This window comes from Oncorhynchus mykiss, chromosome 30 (genome assembly GCF_057628025.1).
Source record: "Oncorhynchus mykiss isolate SJ-2025 chromosome 30, ASM5762802v1, whole genome shotgun sequence".
Taxonomy (NCBI): domain Eukaryota; kingdom Metazoa; phylum Chordata; class Actinopteri; order Salmoniformes; family Salmonidae; genus Oncorhynchus; species Oncorhynchus mykiss.
Genome location: NC_143051.1, coordinates 10755001 through 10772500, shown reverse-complemented (window position 1 = coordinate 10772500; position 17500 = coordinate 10755001). Strand labels below are relative to the sequence as shown.

General features: G+C 43.2%; 1 protein-coding gene across 6 annotated transcripts in view; it reads left to right on the top strand.

Moving 5' to 3' along the window:
- The first annotated feature begins 2093 nt into the window (after positions 1-2093).
- LOC110487917 (hyccin) overlaps positions 2094-17500 on the top strand; it is a 33105-nt gene continuing 17698 nt past the window's right edge. For 2 of the 6 annotated variants that reach the window (XM_036970797.2, XM_090227548.1), the window contains exons 1-2: positions 13241-13430; positions 14212-14293. In XM_036970797.2, the coding sequence (XP_036826692.2) occupies positions 14243-14293 (51 nt within the window). In that variant the 5' untranslated portion in view covers positions 13241-13430; positions 14212-14242. Of the gene's footprint in view, positions 2304-13226; positions 13431-14211; positions 14294-17500 lie in introns of those variants that run through there. The other 4 variants (XM_036970798.2, XM_090227547.1, XM_036970796.2 and 1 more) reach the window with 4 other exon arrangements.

Below are 17500 nucleotides of genomic sequence, written 5' to 3'. Positions count from 1 at the left end.
CGTTCCTCTATCTGGGGACCCAGCGCTGTCGTTCCTCTATCTGGGGACCCAGCGCTGTCGTTCCTCTATCTGGGGACCCAGCGCTGTCGTTCCTCTATCTGGGGACCCAGCGCTGTCGTTCCTCTATCTGGGGACCCAGCGCTGTCGTTCCTCTATCTGGGGACCCAGCGCTGTCGTTCCTCTATCTGGGGACCCAGCGCTGTCGTTCCTCTATCTGGGGACCCAGCGCTGTCGTTCCTCTATCTGGGGACCCAGCGCTGTCGTTCCTCTATCTGGGGACCCAGCGCTGTCGTTCCTCTATCTGGGGACCCAGCGCTGTCGTTCCTCTATCTGGGGACCCAGCGCTGTCGTTCCTCTATCTGGGGACCCAGCGCTGTCGTTCCTCTATCTGGGGACCCAGCGCTGTCATTCCTCTATCTGGGGACCCAGTGCTGTTGTTCCTTACACCTTGCGCTGTTAACTCTATGGGTTCACCTCTTATCGGATAGTACTCTCACACACACTGAGAGGAGAGAGACCTCTGGGGACACTGACCTCTGGGGACACTGACCTCTGGGGACACTGACCTCTGGGGACACTGACCTCTGGGGACACTGACCTTTTAAATATTTAAATATTTTGGGAATCAACGTAGGCTATTTTTACTATCATGTAAAAAGCACACTATGGACCTACGCTGTTAGAAAACACTCCTGCAGGGTTCGGCTGGTCTTGGAGTGCCACAGATTATGACTGGTTATAGATAGTGTTTAAGTATTGTATTGTGAGTATGTCTATAAACTCGTTAGAGAAATTAGCTGAGATATATCCTGATTTTTTTCTGGACAGGAATTCCTATTCTAAATCCTAATCTAATCAAAACAATGTTGATTAAACCGCTGTCGATATTAGAGATCACGTTAGGGTTTCTTCTGTGTTAAAACTGTATGTTATTGTGTTTTATAACACATTAAAACAGCACTCTGTTGTTAGTGTCTTAAGATTTGTATGAACATGTTTGAGTGACATAGTGGAGCATTAGAACATGGTACACTGCACATCTAAACCACTTAGCACACAGAGACTCCTGATTGGTACTGACATGATCCCGCAGGACAGCGAGATGTAGGGAGGGAGGGACTGTGTGCGTGTGTGGGGGGGGGGGTTAAGGGTGGGAGAGAGATGTGTGTGTGTGTGTGTGTGTGTGTGTGTGTGTGGGGGGGGGGGGGGGGGGGGGGGTTAAGGGTAGGAGAGAGATGGGTGTGTGTGTGTGTGCGTGGGGGGGTTAAGGGTGGGAGAGAGATGTGTGTGTGTGTGTGTGCGTGGGGGGGGTTAAGGGTGGGAGAGAGATGTGTGTGTGTGTGTGTGTGTGTGTGTGTGTGTGTGTGTGTGTGTGCGTGGGGGGGGGTTAAGGGTGGGAGAGAGATGTGTGTGTGTGTGTGTGATTGAGAGAGAAAAAGGGAGATGAGAAGTTGGAGGAAAAGCTTTGCTACTGACATGTTGCACCGTAGTGTGGACTAGGACAAGCCAGTCCATGTGTCTGGTCAATCATTTACATCATGTATTAGTTAAAATATTACTGCAATTATCTGAAGGTGTTTTTTTTTTGCATCGATAACCATTGCAGGACCATTAGCTATGCACATCTTACACTGCACCTCATAAACTACTGGCAGATGGATGTACCAAATTATCATAATATACTTCCAGGGTTACTTTTTACATCAACCTGGTATAATTATTATTAAAAGCATTATATTTTTGTGGTTAATAACAATTATATTATGTAAGTCAATAGGCCTTGCAGTGATAACCATGTAGATACAATTTATAATACAGCATATTATAAATACATGCCCTTTAAAGAGCTGAGAACATTGTATACTTTCCCTTTTAAAATCACATATAAAGATGAATTTCAATGTTACAAATATCAGATATTATATAAAACGCAATGGTTCATACATGACCAGTGTCTCTTCCTCTTCCCGTGGTCTGCCCTGACTGTCAGAGATGACAGCGACAATCCCCCGTATTTGCGGATATTATAAAGTCCCGCCCCTAACACCAAATTGCATTGGTCGCTATTTCTGGAGGCGTGGGGGTTACATTTTATACTGTTTGACCATTTGCTCACATGCCTGTCATTCCGAATTAATCCTCGGATTCAAGCTAGTAGGAATTGTGGTCGGAAATGAAGATGGAGGTGTATGTTGATAAATGATTTAGATACTGGATTTATGAAGTAATTCATAGCTACCCATATGCTTGGACGGAACAATAGTGGACTTGGAGACAAAAGGAAATCTCGAGATAGCATGATAGTAAGTCAATAATACATTTTTCCAGCTAGCTCGTCTTCTTGGAGAGGCCATTCTGACTGTATGCACATTTTCAGTTTGAAATCTGACTTGAGTTGGCGAATGATTCTGCTCTGAGGAAACAAATACAGCTAGCTAAAGTAGTTACTACTGCCAGCGACCTCACACAAAGTAGCTTGTAATAACTGTTAGGTAAAATAGCTATCTTACAATAGGAAGCAGCTAGCAGATTGCTGTAGAGCTCACTGGAGAAGCTTTGAGAACTAGGAACATTGCCAAGTACTGTTAGCATCTACTGTAGCTAACTAACTAACGTTGAGTCAACTGTGTCAGGCGTGAGTTAAAAATCATTAATTAGTAGCTGGTTTCGTGACTAGGTTGGCAAGATAACTACGATCGCTGGTTAGATGGTCAACTAGTTGCTAGTTAGCTAACTGTACTGTCATTGGCATGACAAGCCCAGGTGGCTTCCGTAATCAGACCGCTGTCAAAAAAAAGTTTGTCCCTCAGCTAGCAAGTCATTTATACCCTAGTCTTATTTCCAGCAGTACCCGTTTCAGTCTGGTTTAGTCTCCATACGATGTAGCTAATCAATTGATTATGATTTGTATTGTAGTGACGGTCAACTAGCTACTGCTTAGTGTTTATGCCGGTAGATATTGTGGCTATACACTGATCAATAGTCTTGTAACATCGATCTGCGGTGGATACAGACTCACCAGGGTGGGAATAATTAGGGGAACTTTCCAACAGGAATCTGTTCCAAAAACTTCGTAAATAACAAGGACGCCAACAAACAACTCATACAAAGTAGCACGATCAATTCACCTTGTAAACTAGCTGCCGAATAGGCATCAACTCATCACGTAGATTATTCTTAATGTTTGTCCATAGGCAACCAGAGTGAGGACAGACATTTTTCGGAATAAACGCGGTGAGTGAAAATGTAATGAAGTAGCCCACTCCATATCCGGTATCTTATTCTGTCGCTATACAACGTTGTTTGTTGGCGTCCTTGTTATTTACGAAGTTTTTGGAACAGATTCCTGTTGGAAAGTTCCACAAATTATACCCACCCGACTCACGACTGTAGAGACAGACACACACACACACACACACACACACACACACACACACACAGAGTCCCTCTGCTATAAAGCAGTTCCACAGTGATGGATTTACACTTTGATTCAGATTTTTCACTTTAAAATGTATGCCAAACAAAAAACATTTGATTTCAAAGTTTAACAAACCATGCACAAGGAGTACTTTGAATAATTTACACAGACATTTTCACAAAAACACTTTTACTGGAAGAATTGTGCTGAAGCACATTTTTGTAAATCTCCCTCAGTTTTTATGCGACTTAGGTTTTTCCAAAAACTGCACCAAATGAAGATTCAAAGATGTCTGCAGAAAGAACATGGTGTCGGCTATGACATTGACACTTGAGTTTTGAGGGAGAAAAAAAATATGGTTTATTGAATTACATTAAGTGACGTGAATTTACATCTGGTAAAGGAATAAGATCATGTGACCCTTATCCGTACTACACAGACATATATAATTATGGATATGAATTATGGTAATGAATTTCACTGTGATGTATCTTCAATAGGTACACAGGTAGAAATATCCAATATCTGTCTTTTGCATATTTGGGTATTCTACACACTGGCTATTATTATAATGAGCTCCTCCCCCAAATAACACCACGGCAAAGACAGTACAGTACTGCTTCTCCAATACAAATCCCAGATCATAAATGTAGGCGATGCCATGGCGATGTTGGCTAGCTAAACTCATGCGTGGGAACACGTCATCGGCCCTAACGGTCGTCTTGCGCTGGACTGCGCATGTGCAGGCCATCAAATCAAAGGCACTCCTTTGAATATAAAGTTGTTGTAATAAGAAGTTCAGCTACTTGAGACATTGGCTGGAATCTAGGTTGTGGCTTTTAGATTTTTTGAGAAAATGAACAATTTAAGGAACAGTGTTTCACTTCTCATTGACTTCTCCCAGTCCAAACCCCGGCCTGGTCTGCTTCACAAGTGTTCCTGGAAGTCTCGCGATGTTGCGCCTCTGGGTTTAGAAACTGTGTGACCACGGTCTGTACCAGACCAAATTTGAACCAATCACAGTACATACAGTGAAGTTGAATTGCTCAGTACAATACACTACATTATACTGTACTGCACCAGGAGTCTCATTAATCCAGAATTCAGTGTTTTTAATGCAGAAATATATATTTTTTAAAAGCGTGTAAGAAATGTGTTTTCTATGAAGGAAAGCTATAGTTGAACATCCCTGATCAGTCTATTGATGGAACACTGATGACGAGTTCTAAACGCAAATTTGATGATGGTCTGCGACCTCTACTGTACTGACCTCTACTGTACTGAACTCTACTGAACTCTACTGTACTGACCTGTACTGAACTGTACTGAACTCTACTGTACTGACCCGTACTGAACTCTACTGTACTGAACTCTACTGTACTGACCCGTACTGAACTCTACTGTACTGAACTCTATTGTACTGTACTGACCTGTACTGACCTCTACTGTACTGACCTCTACTGTACTGACCTCTACTGACCTTTACTGAACTCTACTGTACTGAACTCTACTGTACTGACCTCTACTGTACTGACCTCTACTGTACTGAACTCTACTGTACTCTACTGAACTCTACTGTACTGACCTGTACTGAACTGTACTGAACTCTACTGTACTGACCCGTACTGAACTCTACTGTACTGAACTCTACTGTACTGACCCGTACTGAACTCTACTGTACTGAACTCTATTGTACTGTACTGACCTGTACTGACCTCTACTGTACTGACCTCTACTGTACTGACCTCTACTGACCTGTACTGAACTCTACTGTACTGACCTCTACTGTACTGACCTCTACTGTACTGACCTCTACTGTACTGACCTCTACTGTACTGAACTCTACTGTACTGACCTCTACTGTACTGACCTGTACTGTACTGACCTGTACTGTACTGACCTGTACTGTACTGACCTCTACTGTACTGACCTCTACTGTACTGACCTCTACTGACCTGTACTGAACTCTACTGTACTGACCTCTACTGTACTGACCTCTACTGTACTGACCTCTACTGTACTGAACTCTACTGTACTGACCTGTACTGTACTGACCTCTACTGCACTGAACTCTACTGTACTGACCTCTACTGTACTGAACTCTACTGTACTGACCTCTACTGAACTCTACTGTACTGACCTGTACTGTACTGACCTCTACTGTACTGAACTCTACTGTACTGACCTCTACTGAACTGAACTCTACTGTACTGAACTCTACTGTACTGAACTCTACTGTACTGACCTGTACTGAACTCTACTGTACTGAACTCTACTGAACTGACCTCTACTGTACTGAACTCTACTGAACTCTACTCTACTGAACTCTACTGAACTGAACTCTACTGAACTGACCTCTACTGTAAAGTATAGTCCTGTGCTCTACTGTAATTACTGCGCTGTCCGAACTTGTGAAACAGACTTCTATCATTGGTTCAGGTTTAGTCTGGCCAGAGCAGACTGACCAAATTTCAACTACTTTTAAACGTTCCTGAACGTCCGGTTTTGTCGGTGCTCAGTGGCTGAGGATGCCCGTTACAGTAAATGGGGAGAGTTGTGAGCTGAACATAACAGTATGCCAGTGGAAGGGAGGACAGTAGCAGGTGATACGACTGGTTTGTAACTACTACGATTTCCCATTGTAGCCAATTCAATTGCAGTAAGATATAATTAATAGTTTTAATCCCTTAATAATTCATAAACTTCTTATCAGCAAAATAAAAAATAAAACTAATTGGTAGGTCTACCTTCACTTGTTACTTCTGTGATCTTTCATTATCCTCCCTCCACATGAGGGAGAGACATTAGAAAATATATTCAAGGTGTGTGGGTTTTTTGGTAACGGAATTACAAGGCAATGTTTCTTAAACTTACAGAAAGCAGAACCATTTATCAAAAACATAAAATGTGTTGATAGTAGTTGGCAGGGGACTTTGGGCTCCCTAGTGCCGCAGCGGTCTAAGGCACTGCATGTCAGTGCTGGAGGTGTCACTACAGACCCTGGTTCGATTCTGGGCTGTATCACAACCGGCCCGTGATTGGGTGGCCCGTAGGGCGGCGCACAATTGGCCCAGAGTATTCAGGGTTTGGCAGGGGTACGCTGTCATTGTAAATTAGAATTTGTTCTTAAATGACTTGCCTAGTTAAATAAAAGGTTAAATAAATAAAAAATCTAAATGTAAAAAAAAAATGTATTTGTAATACAGTAAGACTTTTTCTAGTAGATGTTGTCTAAGACCCCTTTTCCATCTGTTTGACCAGAAATCAAAGCCTTATTCCTAGGAAAATGTATATATGCCTTAATTCCTCTAAAATATAGACTCTCTTAGATTTCATTTGACACCCGCTCATGGCTCCTGATAGGAGAGAGCTTGGCCTAACAGCAGTATGAGGAGAGAGCTCTCAGTAAATATGATCAGATCTAAGCCTATACTGTGGTTCCTCAATTAAAAGTTGACTTTATGCAGTGGTGCATTATGGTATAGTACGGTATTGACTTTATGCAGTGGTACATTATGGTATAGTACGGTATTGACTTTATGCAGTGGTACATTATGGTATAGTACGGTATTGACTTTATGCAGTGGTGCATTATGGTATAGTACGGTATTGCCTTTATGCAGTGGTGCATTATGGTATAGTACGGTATTGTCTTTATGCAGTGGTGCATTATGGTATAGTACGGTATTGACTTTATGCAGTGGTGCATTATGGTATAGTACGGTATTGACTTTATGCTGTGGTGCATTATGGTATAGTACGGTATTGACTTTATGCAGTGGTGCATTATGGTATAGTACGGTATTGACTTTATGCAGTGGTGCATTATGGTATAGTACGGTATTGTCTTTATGCAGTGGTGCATTATGGTATAGTACGGTATTGACTTTATGCAGTGGTGCATTATGGTATAGTACGGTATTGACTTTATGCAGTGGTGCATTATGGTATAGTACGGTATTGACTTTATGCAGTGGTGCATTATGGTATAGTACGGTATTGACTTTATGCAGTGGTGCATTATGGTATAGTACGGTATTGACTTTATTCTCGGGTGCACTATGGTATAGTACGGTATTGATTTTATGCAGTGGTGCATTATGGTATAGTACGGTATATTACGTCACAGCAAGTGGGAGTTAGATCGCTGATTATTCTTTTGGGTTCGGTGTAAAGCGTTGGTACCCAGGCGCTATTGCGTCTCTCTCCTCACTGAATGAATGAGGTGAATTGATGAATAAGTGATGGAAACCAGATAGGAACTGATAAATGTGCACGACTTCACCATTTTGAAATTGAATGAACTGAATAATGATAATGATGAGGATGAAGAGGGTGATTTTTGAATTTAGAACAATAGTTTAAAAATAGCAGGAAACGGATGTCCGTGCCTGGTCAGCTGACTTCTCTTCTCAGACACCACTAATCCAGCTGTAGGTGAAGCTTTATCTTTAGGAACCAGGAACCACACAGTTACCGGGTCAACAGTAGGCTGTTTACTTGCCTCCCAAGGGGAGTGTGACCTCTTCGAAACAATGGAGGAAAATCAACAAGATACCCAAGTATTCTTTCACAATAGCTGGCCTTATGGTATCTGCAGTTTTGCGCTGTGAAATGTCCCACTCTGTGGTGAATAGCATCCTCTTCACAAGCACCCACTCGTTGATTATGTAATTGGCTGTAAGGCACAAGTGTTCTATTTTTAGAAAATCGTCAGTCCACATGTCAAGTGTAATTACGCCGTTACCCAAGTTCTCTCAACTCCGGGACCACCCGCCAGCTGATTTTGTTTTTTGAGGCCGATGCAGGTCTCTATAGTGGTAGAGGAGATGGACTCTCTGACAGAAACATTCACACCTCCCCAATAATTTAGTATAATAGTTTGGCTAGGTGTGGGAATTCCAAATTTTGTGCCACAGTTTAGGCGACTGACCGCAGCATCTTTCAGTAATCTGAGCAAGGATAGGAGCGATGTTTTAACCTTCTGAATGAATGGGTTTAACCTGTTGAATGAATTGGTTTTAACCTTCCGAATTGATGGTTATGGAATGCTACTGAATAGATAACAAGAACGTAAATAAACATCTGGTGGCATCAAATCAGATTTTACGTCACATGCACCGAATATATGTGGTGTAGATTTTACCGTGCTTGCTGACGACCCCTTCCTCCCAACAATCAACAGCTGTGCATTATGAGTCTGACAGCACAGTGGGTCGTCGAGGATTTCACACTGAGGAAAGCCGTATTGCATGCTGGTTCTCATACCGCGGCTGCCATTTCAGTGGCATTCCAGAACATGTTTGAAACGTTTGAACACACTCCGGTATTCCATCTGTTTAAACTGTTTAAATGTTTTGCTCACGTCGGCCACAGAGTGAGAACACACAGACATCGGGAAAAAAAGGGTCTTTCACGCAAGGCACAGTGTTCTTTTCCTCGACGTGTAAAAAGGCATTTAGCTTGTTTGGGAGAACTGCTTCGCTGGGCAACTCATGGCCGCGTTTCCCTTCTGTTATCCGTTATTGTTTGCTCTGCCACACAGGACGATCATCGGAGCCGGGGGAATAGGATTCCACCTTCTATATTGGCCTTTTTATTTGTGTTGTTTGGTGTCTCGTCGAAGTTCGTAGCGGGCTTTCTTGTGTGTCCGTGTCCCATTCATTGAAAGCGGTAGCTCTGGCCTGTATCCCAGAGCGGGTATTGCCTGTTCTTCATGGTTTTTGGTTTGGGTACGTTCTTAATCACTGTGGGGACAACATCGTCGATGCACTTATTGAACTCAATGCTAGCGGATGAATCGCGGGAACGTCAAAAGTTATATGTACCTTTTGATGGCATAGAAGGAAGCCCTTCTTGCCTTGCCTCTCAGATCGTTTACAGCTTTGTGGAAGTTACCTGTGGCGCTGATGTTTAGGCCGAGGAATGTATAGTTGTTTTGTGTACTTAAGGACAACGGTGTCTAGGTGGAATTTGTATTTGTTGTCAAGGCAACTGGGCCTACTTTGGAACACCACTATTTGTGTCTCACTGAGATTCACTGTCAGGGCCCAGATCTGTGCAGATTCTGGTGCAGCAGCAAACAGTAGACATTTGACTTCAGATTCTAGTAGGGTGAGGTCGGGTGCTGCAGACTGTTCTAGTGCCCTCGCCAATTCTCTCTCGCTCTTTCTCTCTCTCTCTCGGTCTCTTTTCTGTTTCTACAGGAAAAAACATCTGGGGCAGCACTTTCTTCTCACCTCCAAGCTCTCCAAAACAGGGTGTACTGATTGGTCCATTCACTTCCTGGCTTTTGCTCCTGTCTGATAACATGCCAGAGCAGCGTTTGCTTGTCCGGTCCATTTTCACAGCACTTGTTCACTTCCCTTCATGGTTTTATAAGGCAAAAGACTGGTGTAGGCAAGCCCATGCTTACACCAATCCAGTTTTAAGTGGGTGGGGTGGGGTGGGGAGGAGTGTGTTATTTGTGAGAAAGGACAGAGAATTGGGACTCATTAGAGTGTGAGTATGGGTTAGGTGAGGTCATGATGACTGAGGTGTCTGGGAGGTGTGTGTGTGTGGGGGGGGGGGGATTGTGTGTGGGGGGGGGGGATTGTGTGTGTGGGGGAATGGTGTGTGTGAGACTGGGAATGGAGTTTGTTTGAATGTGAGACTGGGAATGGAGTGTGTTTGTGTGTGTGGGGGGGGGGGGGGGGGGGGGGATGGTGTGTGTGAGACTGGGAGTGGAGTGTGTTTGTGTGAATGGAGTGTGTTTGTGTGTGAGACTGGGAATGGAGTGTGTTTGTGTGTGAGACTGGGAATGGAGTGTGTTTGTGTGTGAGACTGGGAATGGAGTGTGTTTGTGTGTGAGACTGGGAATGGAGTGTGTTTGTGTGTGAGACTGGGAGTGGAGTGTGTTTGTGTGTGAGACTGGGAGTGGAGTGTGTGTGTTTGTGTGTGAGACTGGGAATGGAGTGTGTGTGTTTGTGTGTGAGACTGGGAATGGAGTGTGTGTGTGTGAGACTGGGAATGGAGTGTGTTTGTGTGTGAGACTGGGAATGGAGTGTGTGTGTGTGTGTGTGTGTGAGAGACTGAGAATGGAGTGTGAGACTGGGAATGGAGTGTGTTTGTGTGTGAGACTGGGAATGGAGTGTGTGTGTGTGTGAGACTGAGAATGGAGTGTGAGACTGAGAATGGAGTGTGTTTGTGTGAGACTGGGAATGGAGTGTGTTTGTGTGTGAGACTGGGAATGGAGTGTGGGTGTGTGTGAGACTGGGAATGGAGTGTGTGAGACTGGGAATGGAGTGTGTTTGTGTGAGACTGGGAATGGAGTGTGTTTGTGTGTGAGACTGGGAGTGGAGTGTGTTTGTGTGTGAGACTGGGAATGGAGTGTGTGTGTTTGTGTGTGAGACTGGGAATGGAGTGTGTGTGTTTGTGTGTGAGACTGGGAATGGAGTGTGTGTGTGTGAGACTGGGAATGGAGTGTGTTTGTGTGTGAGACTGGGAATGGAGTGTGTGTGTGTGTGTGTGTGTGTGAGACTGAGAATGGAGTGTGAGACTGGGAATGGAGTGTGTGTGTGTGTGTGTGTGTGTGTGTGTGTGTGAGACTGAGAATGGAGTGTGAGACTGGGAATGGAGTGTGTTTGTGTGTGAGACTGGGAATGGAGTGTGGGTGTGTGTGAGACTGGGAATGGAGTGTGTGAGACTGGGAATGGAGTGTGTGTGTGAGAGACTGGGAATTGAATGTGTGTGTGAGAGACTGGGAATTGAATGTGTGTGTGAGAGACTGGGAATGGAGTGTGCGAAACAATTTGCCAGAATTGTACATAATTATGACATAACATTGAAGGTTGTAGACTTATGGATGCCACCCGTTAGATAAAATATGGAACGGTTCCGTAGTTCACTGAAATAATAAATGTTTTGTTTTCGAATTGATAGTTTACGGATTCGACCATATTAATGACCAAAGGCTCTTATTTCTGTGTGTTATTATGTTATAATTAAGTCTATGCTTTAATATTTGATAGAGCAGTCTGACTGAGCGGTGGTAGGCAGCAGCAGGCTCGTAAGCATTCATTCAAACAGCACTTTCGTGCGTTTGCCAGCAGCTCTTCGCTGTGCTTCAAGCATTGAGCTGTTTATGACGTCAAGCCTATCAACTCCCGAGCTAGTCAGCGGTGCGCGCTAATTGTGTTTCAAACGTCACTTGCTCTGAGACTTGAAGTTAGTTGTTTCCCTTGCTCTGCAAGGGCAGCGGCTTTTGTGGAGCGATGGGTAATGATGCTTTGAGGGTGGCTGTTGCCAATGTTTTCCTGGTTCGAGCCCAGGTAGGGGCGAGGAGAGGGACGGAAGCTATAGTGTTACACTGGCAATACTAAAGTGCCTATAATAACATCCAATAGTCAAAGGTATATGAAATAGAAATGGTATAGAGAAATAGTCATATAAATACTATAATAACTACAACCTAAAATCTCTTACCTTGAAATATTGAAGACTCATGTTAAAAGGAACCACCAGCTTTCATATGGGGGCGGCAGGGTAGCCTAGTGGTTAGAGCGTTGGACTAGTAACCAGAAGGTTGCATTTGTTCTTAACTGACTTGCCTATTTTAAAGGTAAAATAAATATGTTCTCATGTTCTTAGCTTTTTACATGGCACATATTGCACTTTTACTTTCTTCTCCAACACTTTGTTTTTGCATTATTTAAACCAAATTGAACATGTTTCATTATTTATTTGAGGCTAAATGGATTTTTATTGATATATTAAGTTTTAAATTCAGGCTGTGACACAACAAAATGTGGAGAAAGTCAAGGGGTGTGAATCATTTCTGAAGGCGCTGTAGGTGGGAGGGCATGCAGGCAGTCGGCAATTTATTAATGCACAATTTGCCTAAATGGGTAGTGGAAACACTTCAACCACTACGTTTTTATTCGCCACTGTAGTTTTTAGTGGTTTCTTTATTTGACATTTTAGGTGTGACGCATTACGTCCAGCTGTTTTTCTTGACACAAGATAGTTAAATGTAAACGCACCTTTAGCAGGCAATTGTCAACAAAAAATGTTTTGAAAATGTTCCAAGGTCGACAACAAATCACTGGACAAGTTAATAAAAACATACCTACAGAGGGGAATATTAGAACCAACACTCTGAAGTTCCTGTTTGGTGTTGGGCTGCCTCGCAACACTCCACTGTGTCTCTACCCAGTTGAAATGACTGACTCCCAGTGATCCCCTGTTGCCATGGTCAAAGTTTGGTGTTCTCTAGTCTGGTAGGTGGGGTCCATGGAAACATACTGTAGCTGGGTGATATTTACATGATTCATCTAGCTCTGTTTATACCATACAAGGAGATGTCTGTGTGCGTGTGTGGTCTCGTGGAAGCAGACAAAATGTGTGTGTGTGTGTGTGACTGATATGAATATAAAGAATCTTAAGAAGTGGAATTTCTTCAACTAAGTTGAGCACATGTTCCTGCATGAGAGTTCTCTCCCTCTCTCAATTCATTTCAATTTAAGGGCTTTATTGATATGGGAAACATATGTTAACATTGCCAATTGCAAGTGAACTAGATAGTAAACAAAAGTAAAATGAACAGTAAACATTACACTCACAAAAGTTCCAAGGGAATAAAGATATTTCAAATGTCATATTATGGCTATAGACAGAGTTGTAACTATGTTCAAATAGTTAAAGTACGAAAGGGAAAATACATAAATCTGGGTTGTATGTATAATGGTGTTTGTTCTTCACTGGTTGCGCTCTCTTTCTCCCTCTTTCTTTCTCACTCATTCTCTCACTCACACACTTTTATGTTACTTGCGGAGAGCCTGAAGTAACATAATAAAGAGAGGAAGTGAAAGAGAGTGAGGGAGAGTGCTGTTGATAATGAGAGAGCTGAGAATGTCTGAAGTTGCAATCAAGGGAGAAACGAGAAGGAAGGAAGGCTTTTTGGATTGTGTGTCTTTTTGTATTAAAGGTCAACTTTAGGCACAAACTACTTTCTCAATTTTCAAAAACAAATGAGGTGTGTCTTTTAGTGATTCGTTGATGTCATTCTGGACATGCTTTCCGTTACTGATGTAGCTAGCTATTTCAGTAGCTGAGCTAGCCAGTTGTAGCTAGCTAGTTCATTAGCTGAGCTAGCCAGATGTAGCTAGCTAGTTCATTAGCTGAGCTAGCTAGTTTAGTAGCTGAGCTAGCCAGATGTAGCTAGCTAGTTCAGTAGCTGAGCTAACCAGATGTAGCTAGCTAGTTCAGTAGCTGAGCTAACCAGATGTAGCTAGCTAGTTCAGTAACTGAGCTGACCAGGTGTAGCTAGCTAGTTCAGTAGCTGAGCTAGCCAGGTGTAGCTAGCTAGTTCAGTAGCTGAGCTAGCCAGGTGTAGCTAGCTAGTTCAGTAGCTGAGCTAGCCAGGTGTAGCTAGCTAGTTCAGTAGCTGAGCTAGCCAGGTGTAGCTAGCTAGTTCAGTAGCTGAGCTAGCCAGGTGTAGCTAGCTAGTTCAGTAGCTGAGCTAGCCAGGTGTAGCTAGCTAGTTCAGTAGCTGAGCTAGCCAGGTGTAGCTAGCCACTAACTCATCCAGTATGTGTTGACGTAATTTTACATGATTTGTTTTTGGGCGAAAGCTGTAGAGATCGGTAAGAAAAGGCACTTCTGTACATAATATCTTATTAATACATGTTTTTGTTTTTAAGCTTTAAATGACCTAGTATGATGGCGCATTGATCAGTTATACAGTTTAAAGTCGTTATTTTTGCTTTTTTGCCCAAAGTTAACTTTTAACAACCGCCTCTTTGCTTGCTTCCCAGGTAGAGGTGTGTCCACAGCAGATGACGGAAGATGTTGGCAATGAACCAAGGAGTGGTGGAGGAATGGCTGTCAGAGTTTAAGGTGAGGTGAGGGGGGTGGGTGTGTGTGTGAGTTAGAGGAGAACCAGTGTCAATGTGTCACCATCAGTATTCACTGCACCTCTGTCACACTGTCTCACTCTCAATTCAAAGGGGCTTTATTGGCATGGGAAACATGTGTTTACCAAAGCAAGTGAAATAAACAAATTCAACATCAACAAAAAGCTATTAGAACCTTAAACATTGCTTTTAAAAAGGTTTTTAAAAATGATAAAGATATTTCAAATGTTATATTATCATCTATGTATAGTGTTTTAGGGGTAAGATAAATAAACAGAAGTATTGGTTGTATTTATAATGGTGTTTTGTGTTCCACTGGTTGCCCTGTTCTCATGGCAACGGCCCACCAATCTTGCTGCTGTAATTGGTATTTTGTCTAACAGATATGAGAGAGTAATTTTTAAAATTACTTTTACCCTTTTTTTTCGTAATATCCAATTGGTAGTTAGTCTTGTCCCGTTGCTGCATGTGTCCTCCGAAACACAACCCCGCCAAGACTCACTGCTTCTTGACACAATGCCCGCTTAACCCGAAAGCCAACCTTAGACTGTGGGAAATAGTTAAAGTGCAAAAGGGAAAATAAATAAACATAAATATGGGTTGTATTTACAATGGTGTTTGTTCTTCACTGGTTTGCCCAGGTCACAAATCTCGCATTTGTGATGACACACTGTGGTATTTCACACAGTAGATATGGGAGTTCATCAAAATTGGGTTTGTTTTTTAAATTTTGTGGGTCAGTGTAATCTGAGTGAAATATGTCTCTAATATGGTCATACATTTGTCAGGATGTTAGGAATTGCAGCTCAGTTTCCACCTCATTTTTGTGGGCAGTGTGCACATAGCCTGTCTTCCCTTGAGAGCCAGGTCTGCCTACGATGGCCTCTCAATGGCAAGGCTATTCTCACTGAGTCTGTACATAGTCAAAGATTGTCTTAATTTTGGGTCAGTCACTGCGGTCAGGTATTCTACCACTTTGTACTGTTTAGGGACAGACAGCATTCCAATTTGCTGTTTTTTGTTTGATTCTTTCCAGTGTGTCAAGTAATTATCTTTTTGCTTTCTCATAATTTGGTTGGGTCTAGTTGTGTTGCTGTCCTTGGTGGTCTGTTTTGTGTTTGTGAACAGAGCCACAGAACCAGCTGGCTGAGGGAACTCTTATCTAGTTTAATCTGTGGGCATAGCTTCCTTTTAGGTGGCTGTAGAGTTTAACAGTTCTTTTCTGGATTTTAATAATTAGTCCTAATTCTGCTCTGCATGCATTGTTTGAGGTTTTGTGTTGAAGGGGAAGGATACTTTTGTAATCAAATCAAATGGTATTTGTCACATACACATGGTTAGCAGATGTTAATGCGAGTGTAGTGAAATGCTTGTGCTTCTAGTTCCGACAATGCCGTAATATCCAACGAGTAATCTGACCTAACAATTTCACAACAATTACCTTATACACACAAGTGTAAAGGGATGAATAAGAATATGTACATAAAAAAATATATATGAATGAGTGATGGTATAGAACGGCATAGGCAAGATGCAGTAGACTGTATAGAGTACAGTATATAGATATGAGATGAGTAATGTAGGGTATGTAAACATATAAAAGTGGCATTGTTTAAAGTGGCTAGTGATACATTACATCAAGATGCAGTAGGTGGTATAGGGTACAGTATATACATATGAGATGAGTAATGTATGGTATGTAAACATTATATTAAGTGGCATTGTTTTAAAGTGGCTAGTGATACATGTATTACATAAAGATGGCAAGATGCAGTAGATGGTATAGAGTACAGTATATACATATGAGATGAGTAATGTATGGTATGTAAACATTATATGAAGTGGCATTGTTTAAAGTGGCTAGTAATACATTTATTACATCAATTTTTCCATTATTAAAGTGGCTGGAGTTGAGTATGTTGGCAGCAGCCACTCAATGTTAGTGATGGCTGTTTAACAGTTTGATGGCCTTGAGATAGAAGCTGTTTTTCTCTCGGTCCCTGCTTTGATGCACCTGTACTGACCTCACCTTCTGGATAATAGCGGGGTGAACAGGCAGTGGCTCGGGTGGTTGTTGTCCTTGATGATCTTTTTGGCCTTCCTGTGACATCGGGTGGTGCAGGTGTCCTGGAGGGCAGGTCGTTTGCCCCCGGTGATGCGTTGTGCAGACCTCACTACCCTCTGAAGAGCCTTACGGTTGTGGGCGGAGCAGTTTCCATACCAGGCGGTGATACAGCCCGACAGGATGCTCTCGATTGTGCATATGTAAAATTTGAGTGTTTTTGGTGACAAGCCAAATTTCTTCAGCCTCCTGAGGTTGAAGAGGCGCTGCTGCGCCTTCTTCACAACGCTGTCTATGTGGTTGGACCATTTCAGTTTGTCTGTGATGTGTACGCCGAGGAACTTAACTTTCTACCCTCTCCACTACAGTCCCGTCGATGTGGGTAGGGGGGTGCTTCCTCTGTTGTTTCCTGAAGTCCACGATCATCTCCTTTGTTTTGTTGACGTTGAGTGTGAGGTTATTTTCCTGACACCACACTCCGAGGGCCCTCACCTCCTCCCTGTAGGCCGTCTCGTCGTCGTTGGTAATCAAGCCTACCACTGTAGTGTCGTCTTCAAACTTGATGATTGAGTTGGAGGCATGCATGGCCACGCAGTCGTGGGTGAACAGGGAGTACAGGAGAGGGCTGAGAACGCACCCTTGTGGGGCCCCAGTGTTGACGATCAGCGCGGTGGAGATGTTGTTACCTACCCTCACCACCTGGGGGTGACCCGTCAGGAAGTCCAGGACCCAGTTGCACAGAGCGGGGTGGAGACCTGGGATCTCGAGCTTGATGACGAGTTTGGAGGGTACTATGCTGTTAAATGCTGAGCTGTAGTCGATGAACAGCATTCTCACATAGGTATTCCTCTTGTCCAGATGGGTTAGGGCAGTGTGATTGCAATTGCGTCGTCTGTGGACCTATTGGGTCGGTAAGCAAATTGGAGTGGGTCTAGGGTGTCAGGTAGGGTGGAGGTGATATGGTCCTTGCATACCACTGCTGGCTTGCTTCTGAAGCTAAGCAGGGTTGGTCCTGGTCAGTCCCTGGATGGGAGACCAGATGCACTCTTTCCTCTGGTCTAAAAAAATATCCCAATGCCCCAGGGCAGTGATTGGGGACATTGCCCTGTGTAGGGTGCCGTCTTTCGG